Consider the following 12,091-nt stretch of genomic DNA (forward strand, 5'->3'; position numbering starts at 1 on the left):
GAACAGAAGATTATGGGTTTGAATCTCACTGATGCTGTGTCACAATAAAAAAAAAAACATGTTTTTGCATGATTAATATCTAAGGAAATGTATTTCTGTGTGTTCTATCTGTGCTTAGTTTTAAAAAGTTAACCCAAAATAAGGTAGCAGTATTGTTAAAAGTAATTAAACCTCCCATGAAAACTTTAAAGGAACCAGAGTAAAAAGTTCCCTGAACCTTGGGCCAATGTAGAGCAGCAGAATCCCACAAGGTGGCCTACACATGACAAAAAATGTGACTTTGGGCCAAGAAAGAACTTCTTTGCAACTGTGGTACAAACCTTTTGATGCAAGACCCTCACTGGCGGCAAATTACAACTAATGGAGTCTGCAGCAGTGCATTGACAGATCTGAGTTAGCGATGTAATGTGATTTCTTTGTTCCTTTGCATTCATCCACAACTAATATAGCACATCTGCTGTAGGCTGGGTGCCTCTGGGGATCATTGGGGATCAAGCCAGGTAAAAGGCTCTCTGAAGCTTCAAGAGCCAGGGTTTATTTCCTGTAAAAAATTCTAATTTCCAATAGATCAGGGACTTGCAATCACATCCTTTGATAAGCAATCTTAAGTATAGAGAGCAGTCCAATTCTTACACTGAAGTCTAATTTCTGCATTCTTCCCTCAGGCAGTAGGGGAAATTGGGCTATGTTTGCCTTGGCCACAAGCAAGAGCAACCTGGTCTCATATGATTCTGTATGTAAATCCGAGACACCCATTTAGTATGATACTGTATGTTACGTTTCCTATGGTATCTAGTAATTTGTGGATGTCCATCATCCAATTAGTATGATATGTTACGAATTACAATTCATATATGTGACGAATTTTCAAAAAGTACAATATGTTATGAATTTACAAAACGTTAAATAATGTTACGAATTTGCAAAATGTATGATATTTTTTTTTCTTTTGGAAAAGTTTTATTGACACATTTCCTTTAAAAACAGCTCATACATTTTTTACATCATTGATACACATAAAAACGGCAACAAAGCATAAAACACAGCATTTGAAAGTTACATTTAAATTTGTTAAAAAGCACATGTTGTTAAAACCAATGAAAACAACCATGGATAAAAGTACTTTCCTTGTAAAAACATCAAATCTGTAAAAGCCATTTAAAATGTGTACTAATGATCTAACAAAGGTAAAACATTTTTAAGACATGAAAAACCATGTTAAAAAGTCACTTTGTTAAAAGGCTGTCTTCAGTCCCTTGTACAGGAGGGGGGTGAGTCTTTATCAAGCTCACCTCATCCTGCTCTTCTGAATAGATCATCGTCCCGTCCTTCGGGGCCCAGAGGAGATCCCTCCCCTAGGCGCATCGCCCTAGGCGCCGCAGCGCTGTCAGGCCGTGGCCGCCGGGACCTAGGGTGTTGTGGGGGACCCTTCGCCTGGGGTCGAGGCCCCCTTCCTTCCGTACCACCCCAGGGCTTCCGTGGCTACCATGGCCACTGCCTGGGGGGTGGTCTCTACGTTTTTCGCTACCAGCAGGTTACGGGAGGACCACAGTGCTTCCTTCAGGCACGTGAGGGTGGGCCAGAGCTTGGTGAAGGCCTTCGATGGAATGGGCCTTCGGCCCACCCCATACAGCACGAGCTGAGGTGTTAGGTCCTCCCCTGCTGGCAGACACGAGGTGATCAGGGGGCCTGCTTCCTTCCACAGGTCCCTGGCGGCTCTGCACTCCCAGAGCATGTGCCTCACCGACTCTTCTTGGCCGCAGCCTGGTCAGGGGCACGCGGATGTCCTCGCCATGCCCCGTGAGTGCATAATGGCCCTGACCGGGAGGTTCTCGTGGGCGACCATCCAGGACAGGTCCCGATGCCGATTCAGGAGAGCAGGATGGGCCACGTTGCGCCAAACCGTTGTGGGCTCACCTATAGCGAGCCAGCGCACTGGACACACTGGTTCTCGATCCTGCACAAGAGAGAGAAGAGAGCGGTGTTTTGTTAAAACCGTGACTGTTTCTTTTTCCAGTTTAAAATGTCTTAAAAACTTCTGGAGCTGGGCGTAGTGCGGGGGTAGCAGGAAAGAGACTGGGGCTCGCAGGTCGACTGGGATCAGCCTCAGAGTCCTGAGGTAAGATCCCAGCCAGAACCGTGCGAGGGCCTGGGTCTTGTTGTTGACCGGGGAGGTGGCAAGAGTCAGATGTAACGCTGTGTAGCGGCTGCCCAGGAACAAGTAGAGGTCAGGCAAGCCTTTCCCCCCCTTGGACCTGGGCCTCTTGACCACCTCCCTCCTTAGCCTCTCCCACTTGCCTCCCCACAGGAAGTAAAAAAGCGTCCGCTCCAGGTCTAAAATGCTCCTTCGAGGGGGGATAAAAACAGAACTGATTAATAAAAGCACAGGTAAAATCACAGCTTTAATGATTAAAACCTTGCCCTCAAAAGTCAGCTGTCGTAGTCCCCAAAAACCCAGTCTCTGTCTTACCGTCCCCAGGATTCCGCTCCAGTTACCGCTCCCTCCTCCCCCCCGGTCAAACTTTACCCCCAGTACCCTTATGTCCGTCAGTTTAACTGTCAGAGGTAGTCTGGTCAAGTCTGGGTCTGCCCACGGTCCGAAGAATTGGGCCTCTGTCTTGTCTCTGTTCAGTCTCGCCCCAGAGGCTCGTCCGTACCAGTCAGTCCTGTCCAGAGTCCTGTCGACGGATAAAAGGTCGGTACATAAAATGTTGACGTCGTCCATGTAAAAGACGCACTTGGCGGTCATCCCCCCACTCCCCGGGATACCAAATGTATGATATGTTCCGAATTCTACTTTGGTTTGCTAACGTTAGCTAGCTGGCTAACATTAGCTAGGCTAGGGGTTTGGGTTAATGTTAGGAGTAAGGGGAAGGGTTAGGTAAAAGGGTTAAGGTTAGGGTTAGCTAACATGCTTAGTAGTTGCAAAGTAGCTAAAAAGTAGTAAGTAGTTTAAAAGTTACTAATTGGCTAAAATGCTAAAGTTGTCCGTGATGAGATTCGAACATGCAAACTTTGGGTTGCTAGACCCACCCAACCAACCACCCTGCTTTCATTTTCGCCTTAAGCAACCTTATGTACTGTAACCAGACCAAACGTAACATATCATACTCATTTGAGTGTCCTGGATTTACATTTACTATGTTACACCTAGTCTATGAGACCAGGCTGTCAAGAGGGGTTTAGCATGCCTACTGTTCTTACAAATCCTAATGATTTTTGGTCTGTGTGTACACACACACACACACACACACACACACACACACACACACACACACACACACACACACACACACACACACACACACACACACACACACACACACACACACACACACACACACACACACACACACACAGAGCTTTCCTTCAGCTGGTTTAATACTTAAGGCTTCTCAGATGTACAGAGGGAATGTGGATCTCCTGACATTCTGTCAGCCAGGCTAAATAAACCATACTCACGCTGAACGATTTCAGTTGATTTAAGGTCTAGAAAGACAATAACAAAGCAAGGAATTTTCACGAATAGTCTCAATGTATTTCAATTTGAACTATATTCTTTGAATCACTTTGATCTACAACTCGTTGGAATTATGCTAATCTAACTATGATTATTACGTTAATACTACAGTTTGTAAATGAACTTGCTCTAGTACACTATTTTGCTTGTTTTTGTTTTTATTTCCATGCACCTCTTGCTGAATGCATAGCTATAGGATTTCTAGTCTGGGGATTATCTATATACAGGTGACTTGTCTACTGTATACAGTATTAGGTATTCATATACACACATAATCTAAAGTGTTATCTTCTATAATCCCATAGTGAAAAGGCCATTGGTAGTGAGAGACACCTACCTTCTGTGCCCAGCTCCCATATTGGAAGAAGAAGGGACGTAAGTGACTCTTTAACTCTCACATCCCCACTGCTTTAATTGATGCATGTCAAACCCAACTCATGAAATGCAACCCATCTCTCTTGCTCTCAAGTCAATACAGTATTTTCTCAGAAAAGCAGCTATCCTTGGTCTCTGGAATGAAAAGAGGGATGTGTTGATTAGAGGAAAACAAATAAACAGTGTAGGTAATTATACCCTCCCTCACCTCTCACTTCCTCTCACCTCCACCATCCCCCCTCTCACCTCTCCCCTCCCTCTCACCTCCTCCATCCCCCTTCTCCTCCCTCTCACCTCTCCCCTCCCCTCTCTCTCACCTTCCCCTCCCTCTCACCTATCCCCTCTCTCCCTCTCACCTCCCCATCCCCTCTCTCCCTCCTTCTCAACTCCCCATCCCTCTCTCTCTCTCACTCACCTCACCTCTCCCCTCCCTCCCTCCCTCCCTCCCTCCCTCCCTCCCTCCCTCCCTCCCTCCCTCCCTCCTCTCAATATCCTCTCTCACCTCTCCCTCCTCATCTCCCCATCCCCTCTCTCTCACATCTCTCTCACCTCTCCATCTCCTTCCCTCTCACCTCCCCATCCCCTCTCTCTCACATCCTCTCACCTCCCCATCCCCTCTCACCTCCCCCATCCCCTCTCTCTCACCTCTCCCCTCACTCTCACCTCCCCATCCTCTCTTTCACCTCTCCCTCCCTCCCGCTCACCTCCCTTATCCCCTTTCACCTCCTTCAGGGAAGCTACCCTCCACGTCAGCATGAACAATGGCCTGAGTTTCATATCTAGCTCCGTCACCATCACCACAGTCAGCTGTGTAAGTACCAACCCTTCTCTACACAGGAAATCTCTCAACCATGGTTACATGGAGTATTGTGCTTCTAATAGAATGGTTTATTTTAGTACTTTACTCTTCTGTATCTATTCCTAGGAGGTGATAGAGCTTGTGTTCAAGCAGAGTAAGTACACCCGGTTCTAACCTTATTTCCTCTCCCTGCCTCCCCTAGTCTGATGGGACGTTCTTGGCCATAGCTCTGCTCATCCTGCTGCTCCTGCTGACGCTGGCTCTGCTCTGGTGGTTCTGGCCTCTCTGCTGCACAGTGGTAACATCTCTCTCATTATCAACCTCTCTCATTCAAAACAATTTCCTGTACCCAAGCAGAGACTCTGCCATGTATGCATGTGTCAATAGGATAGTCATTAACTCCTGTGGAACAGAATATTAGGATTCTGTGTCTTTTCCATCTTTGCAGATCATCCACGAGCCTCCACCTCCAGTAATGGAGGACAGCTCAGTGAGTAAAGCTTTTTTTCTTATTATTTACTGTCTCTAGGCCCGTGCCTCTGTAGAGTTGAAACGCCACTATCATACCATAAAATCAGACTCTCTGTGTGTCTCTCTGTCTCCTGTTGTCCGATCTGAAAACAGCCAGCAGCCTCTACCTCAAAGAGCTCTGAGAACCTGTAGAAGCATAATAGGGATTAGACTGAGTTATTGACTCACAGCTGACATTTTCCATTTTGACCCGACACAAGTTCCACTCAATGGTGCTGGATGCAGCCAGGACCAGACTGGGCAGATTGTCTGATCTTGTTTGTTTTTTTTAAATATGTTTTTTCTGTCCGGTAAACTGGATAGCAGCCCAGCTCTTTCGATAGAGAGGAGTTTAGTTATGCTACAAGTTTAGTTACAACTATTTTCAGGCTCTCAGACGTGGTTGGAGCTTCTAACAGGATGACTCCCTGGCCACACCACACAGGGATGCCATGCTACCTACTTCTTTGTGAGACTTGGTTGAACTTGATCAGGACATCAAGTTTAGCGTGATGCCTGCCTTACTTGTTTGGCACAATACCACTGGTATTGTTGACTTGAGCTGGCTGAAGGGAGTAGTAGGCATCTGATATCATGAACATTTTAGGGCAAAGCTACCATCTGAGGGATCTATTTTTCCCCGTGTTAGGATGAGGATGAGGACGGGTGTCCCAAGAAGAGGTGGCCCACTGTGGATGCCTCATACTACGGTGGCCGAGGTGTTGGTGGCATCAAGAGAATGGAGGTGAGAAAGACATACACTGACTGTTGTACTCGGCCTGGTGTGCCCTTCATCCAACTTCATCCAACTGCTCATTATAATACCATTCCCCTGCCACTGACTGGCTGCTGTTGCTTGTCCTTGCTCAGGTCCGGTGGGGTGACAAGGGTTCCACTGAGGAGGGGGCCAAACTGGAGAAAGCCAAGAATGCCCGTGTCAGGATGCCAGAGCAGGAGTTTGACATGCCACTAACACACACTTTCAACAATGGCATTCACAAACCAATCAGTCCCCAGAAGTGGTACTCTCCTATAAAGGTATTGTATCCAGCTAGCATATTTGGTTCCTTGGAAGTTGTGTGAAGCTATTATAGGTAATAAAATAACATTCTGAGAACATGTTTCAATAAGACTTCTAATAACACTACTAGCTTAGGTTAACTGTTTTGACACTCCTTCGCTTAGGCATTAATCATGCAAACACATTAATTTTTTTAATTGTGGCATGGCCTCAGTGAGATTCAAACCCATGATCTTCTGTTCTCTATCCATGGAATTAGTCCACTGCACCACAGGGATGGAGCTAGCAGCTCATGTTTTTTTTTACACATACAAAGCTTTTCATTTTAGTCTATTCAAACAGGCCCACTTTCAAAGGAAACAAGACTCATTAAGATCCGGTGTGCCCAATTAGTGGGCGCGGCCAACACATCTGAACAGCTTAACAAGATAGAGGTTAGTGAGAGTTTTGTTGACGCTGAGGACAGAATGTATATGTTTTAAAATAACATTCTTAGAATGTTAATGTTTTCTAGAACGTTGTTTCTTAATGTTCTTGAAACAATTTGAGAACATTACTTTAAATAGAACCATGAGGAAACCTGTAGGAAATGGGCCTTATGCGCATTCCATGATCGAACGTTCTAAACACACTTCCTATCGGTTTGGAAATTTCCGGTCAGTCTATTTGTTATCTACGGTATAACGTTACTACCACTATGTCGCATTTTTTTACTAGGTGTCTTCAGGACTTGCCTCAAATTAATATTGTACATCGAATTGTTACATCAACCTCCAAGACTCCAGCTAGCAAGATTGAAAAGGGGTTCAAGATGTCTATGTAGCTTCCTATATACAACTATGAAGGTGAGTACCAAGTCAGTGACATATATAACGTTAGCTAGTTACACTCATTAGCTAGCTAATTTAACTATTAACTGTAACTAGCTAGTTAGTAAAATGACGTGACTTTGACTGAGAATGTGTGTGTTTTCGTTAGCTTGGTTAAGTTATGCTTGCTAGCTAAAAATAATTATTAGTCATGTCTTCTACACAGTATCTAACAAATATACATTGACAGGGGAGATGACCGCGAGGGCTGCCTGCCACAGGTCCATGAGGATGAGTGAAAAGCCGCACAGCATGAGAGTAGAGAAAGGTTATAGATAGCTACTAGGGACCTTGTTAAACATCTCCTGTGAGACACTGTCATCATGGTCAAAATGTGTTGGAGACAGTGTCAACGTTTAATCTTATCAGTAGATAGATATTAAGGATGGGTCCCAATCCCAATTTAGAATTGCCCACTTAACAGGTTATTTCATAAAGATCTGTTGATGCAGTGTTTGGTAGTTTTGTTACTGAAACACAATGTATTCCTGTATAGTTAAATGAGCCCCTAGTTAAGAAGACTATGTTTATTGTTATTCATTCTCACTTCAGTCTTTCATCACACTTATCTTCACAGTGTTAAAGCACCCCGTACCAGTGATAGTGGTCCAAAGCCACTGCTCCTGTGTTGCAGGAAGTGTTCTGTGTATGCAGACCATGGAGATGAAGAGGGGGCTGGCCATGGAGCCAGTGGCTGTACAGGAGTACTGCACACTGAAGAATGTTAACTTCTTTCCATGTGGCTTCGTAGTGCACCAAGATGCTCCGTGGTTAGGATCCTCTCCAGATGGAATCATATTTGATCCCAGTGTGAGACCACACTGTCAGAGCAAAAACCAAGCCATGAGATCGAAGGAATTGTCCATAGAGCTCCTAGACAGAATTGTGTCTAGGCACAGATATGGGGAAGGGTACCAAAACACTTCTGCAGCATTGAAGGTCCCCAAGAACACACTGGCCTCCATCATTCTTAAATGGAAGAAGTTTGGAACCACCAAGACTCTTTCTAGAGCTAGCCACCTGGCCAAACTGAGCAATCGGGGGAGAAGGGCCTTGGTCAGGGAGGTGACAAAGAACCTGATGGTCACTCTGACAGAGCTCTAGAGTTCCTCTGTGGAGATGGGAGAACCTTCGAGAAGGACAACCATCTCTGCAGCACTCCACCAGGCCTTTATGGTAGTTTGGCCATACGGAAGCCACTCCTCAGTAAAAGCACATGACAGCCCTCTTGGAGTTTGCCAAAAGGCACCTAAAGACTCTCAGACCATGAGCAACAAGATTCTCTAGTCTGATGAAACCAAAATTGAACTCTTTGGCCTGAATGCCAAGCAGCACGTCTGGAGGAAACCTGACACCATCCCTATGGTGAAGCATGGTGCTGGCAGCATCATGCTGTAGGGATGTTTTTCAGCGGCATGGACTGGTATACTAGTCAGGATCGAGGCAAAGATCAACGGTGCAATGTACATGAGATCCTTGATGAAAACCTTCCAACAGGACAATGACACTAAGCACACAGCCAAGACAACGTAGGAGTGGCTTCGGGACAAGTCTCTGAATGTCCTTGAGTGGCCCAGCCAGAGCCCGGCTTAAACACAATCTAACGTCTCTGGAATGACCTACAAATAGCTCCCCATCCAACCGGACAGAGTTTGAGAGGATCTGCAGAGAGGAATGGGAGAAACTCCCCAAATACAGGTGTGCCAAGCTTGTAGCGTCATACCCAAGAAGACTAGGCTGTAATCGATGCCGAAGGTGCTTTAACAAAGTACTGCGTAAAGGGTCCGAATAGTTATGTAACTGTAATATTTTATTTATTAAATTTGAAAAAAAGTTTTTGCTTTGTCATACTGTAAGTAGATTGATGAGGAAAAAATATAATTTAATACATTTTAGAATAAAGCTGTAACAAAATGTGGAAAAAGTCAAGGGGTCTGAATACTTTATGAATGCACTCTATATACTGTATATATTAAACATAGTTTGCACTTGATAACCTATCTACCAATCAGGGTTGGGGTCAATTAGGAAAATTATGAATGAATTTGAATTGGCCACACCCCACAGGAAGCAGAATTTGAAATTAATTTCAATTAAATTAAATAGAATTCAATTCAAAGCAATTCAACTGAGAAGTGAAACCTGAGTCTCATTTCTTTGACAAATATTTTATCAAAAGGATATGCCACATACAGTACTAATTCAAAGAATACACATACCATTTGAAATATTAGTTTGATTGTAACTCAAAGACCTCATACAGTATTTTTCTTTGTCATGAGATGTTGGGGCTCTCAAGTGGCGCAGCGGTCTAAGGCACTTCATCCCAGTGCTTGAGGCATCACTACAGACACTCTGGTTTGAATCCAGGCTGGATCACAACTGGCCGTCATTGGGAGTCCCATAGGGCGGCGCACAACTGGCCCAGCGTCGTCCGGTGTAGGCCATCATTGTAAATAAGAAATGTGTTCTTAAATCACTTGCTTAGTTAAATAAAGGTTACATTTGAAAAAATAATATATACAAATATTACATTTTTCCCTTCCGTACTACAATGTCCGATCGAATGCATTCTGGGAAATGTGTTTTTTTCTGATATTTAAAAACATTAAGGGAATTATTAATCATAGACAACCCACAACACAATCTTATAATATTTCCAGACCTCTGTAATTGTTTCTAATTGTTTTAGGAGAATGAGAATGTTTCAACCTTATGCAACCTGGTATAAATATTTTCATGGTGATGTGTAGTATAAATAAGCCATTTAAATGTAATTTAATTACATTTTACTTCCTCTAATTCAAATTATGCTTCCTGTGGGGTGTGGCCAATTCAATTAAGATTTAAGAATTGAATTGGAATTAAAGAGAAATTCACAAACTCAATTCGGAATTGACTCCAACCCCTACCAAAACCCAATCTATGATCAAAACACTTCTTAATTAGTTGCAGCCTTCCTGTAGTGTCATTGTTTCCAGGAAGTTTGCTTCAAAACATCTCAGTCAGCTGGATGAGTGGTTATATGAACCAGACATGAACTGAAATGACCTCAGGAAGATGAGATCTGCAGAGCAGAGGGAAGCTGGTACTAGTCCCAACACAATACATTCTTTGCACTTTATCTCTACTTACTCTCCTCACTGACTATTATTATGTCATGGAGCATAGCTTTTGATAGTCAAACAGCACCAGACAGTCAGCTAGCCAGACACACACAGATAGTTGTTAGACTGATCTAAAGACCTGTTTACTGGCATATACAGAATAGAAACAAACCAGAGGGGAGTAAAGCATCTGACAGGCATTCAGGCAGGCAATATTATCATCATATTGTCATCTACTATGTGACATTCTTCTCTTTCATTTATTGTGCCCATCTCTGTTCAGGGCAAGCTGGATGCTCTGTGGGTGTTTCTGAGGAAAGGCTATGATAGGGTGTCTCTGATGAGACCCTATCCTGGAGACAAGGTAAGACACAAAAAACAAACGGCATAGAGAAAGACACGTCCCACACTTGCTACCAGCTGTCACTGCACTGTACGGGATGATACGAGGATATGCAGAGTCATGGAAGGCACTTTTAGCAACTTATTAAGAAAGCCAGTGTGTGACTGAGGCTTACATGTAGGTCAGAGAAGGATAGCTTCCAGGGGCTTTTCCTTCAGAGCTCTTCTAAGGGATGGTAAGGCCCACTGGCCCAGCACTTCATTATACTGTTATGTAAGAAAATTATTTTTTTAAATGAAATCAGATGAAACCGTTTAGGAGGTAGAGACCACAATATGAAATGCCTAGGCCGACTCCGTTGCAAATCCTCAACAGAAAGAACTCAAACCCCTGGAAAATTATGGGAAAGAATAAGGTCTGGAGCCAAGACCACAGTCAGAGGAGCAAAGCAGACAGAATGGAAAATAGAGAGGGGTAGGCTTCAGTACCATCTTTATTTTTTATTCTCTTTTTGCACTTTACATTTTTTTTTTGCAATGGTTCTTCCAGCAGTTTTTTCTAACTTTTTTTCTCCATCAAAACTATTCCACCAGGCAGCCGAGGAGAGGGAATTTTGATGAACTCCTTACAAACTCATCACGTTGGCAATTTTGGAAGCCAATTAAAGCTTTTAAATGCCTTCAATGCCCATTTCTTCATTAAATCATCTGCCGTGGCCCAATGCTTTTAAAACACTTCCAGCCAGGCAGTAAATAATCCACTAGAAAGGTTGCAGCTGATTGTAATAATAGCGGTGTACAGACAGAGCGGCTGTGAGGAAGGCATAACGTATCCTGGCATATACAGGCTGAAGAAGCTGAGGTGCTAATATTGCTCCAACCTGAAGGAATGTGTTTAAATCTGCTGAAGCCATTAAGGACAGATGACTAGTCACTACCCACATCCCCACCTTCCCGTAACTCAAGCCTAGCTGGGAGTTTTGTTTTTATATGGCCTCAATGACAGCTGTGGATAGTAGGATAGGGCGAACCATCCACACAATTCCCTCCCTTCCCATCTTTTATAAGCTGTTGCTACCTCATTAAATCTCCTTGGTTTTTTTGACTGAATTGAACATTTACAGCCAAACAAAAGACAAGATGGAGTCAGCATAATATTCAGAAAGGAAAACAATGAAGATGATAATGAGAGATTGGTCATACTAATTAGAATATGTTCAAAGATTCATCCACTTAGGACACATACATTAACATTGAGGAAAATACATGGTCAGTAACAGGCCTCATTAGGATATGTGTTGATGATAATGTATCCACGATAACAATCCGGACATACCCCAACCGAATGGAGAGATCCGTACCATGCTAGAGCCTGTACTGCAGCATTCAATGTCAGCAGAATGAACCCCGATGACTCCATGGTGTGTGACATGTACAAGGCAAGCATGTACGAGCTCCGCAAATCCATTAGGGATGCAAAAAGTTAATACAGACTCAAACTTCAATTGATGTTTGGACAACTCAGACTCTCAACGCATCTGGCAAGGA

At 43.8% G+C, this 12,091-nt stretch overlaps 1 protein-coding gene across 3 annotated transcripts in view; it reads left to right on the forward strand.

Annotated features, from left to right (window-relative positions):
- antxr1b (ANTXR cell adhesion molecule 1b) overlaps positions 1–12,091 on the forward strand; it is a 50,239-nt gene that overhangs the window by 27,485 nt on the left and 10,663 nt on the right. For all 3 annotated transcript variants that reach the window (XM_036977389.1, XM_036977390.1, XM_036977388.1), the window contains 7 exons: positions 3,826–3,895; positions 4,628–4,706; positions 4,897–4,992; positions 5,143–5,184; positions 5,854–5,949; positions 6,075–6,242; positions 10,485–10,565. In XM_036977389.1, the coding sequence (XP_036833284.1) occupies positions 3,826–3,895; positions 4,628–4,706; positions 4,897–4,992; positions 5,143–5,184; positions 5,854–5,949; positions 6,075–6,242; positions 10,485–10,565 (632 nt within the window). The remainder of the gene's footprint in view (positions 1–3,825; positions 3,896–4,627; positions 4,707–4,896; positions 4,993–5,142; positions 5,185–5,853; positions 5,950–6,074; positions 6,243–10,484; positions 10,566–12,091) is intronic.

Source organism: Oncorhynchus mykiss, chromosome 5, assembly GCF_013265735.2.
Source record: "Oncorhynchus mykiss isolate Arlee chromosome 5, USDA_OmykA_1.1, whole genome shotgun sequence".
Lineage (NCBI taxonomy): Eukaryota > Metazoa > Chordata > Actinopteri > Salmoniformes > Salmonidae > Oncorhynchus > Oncorhynchus mykiss.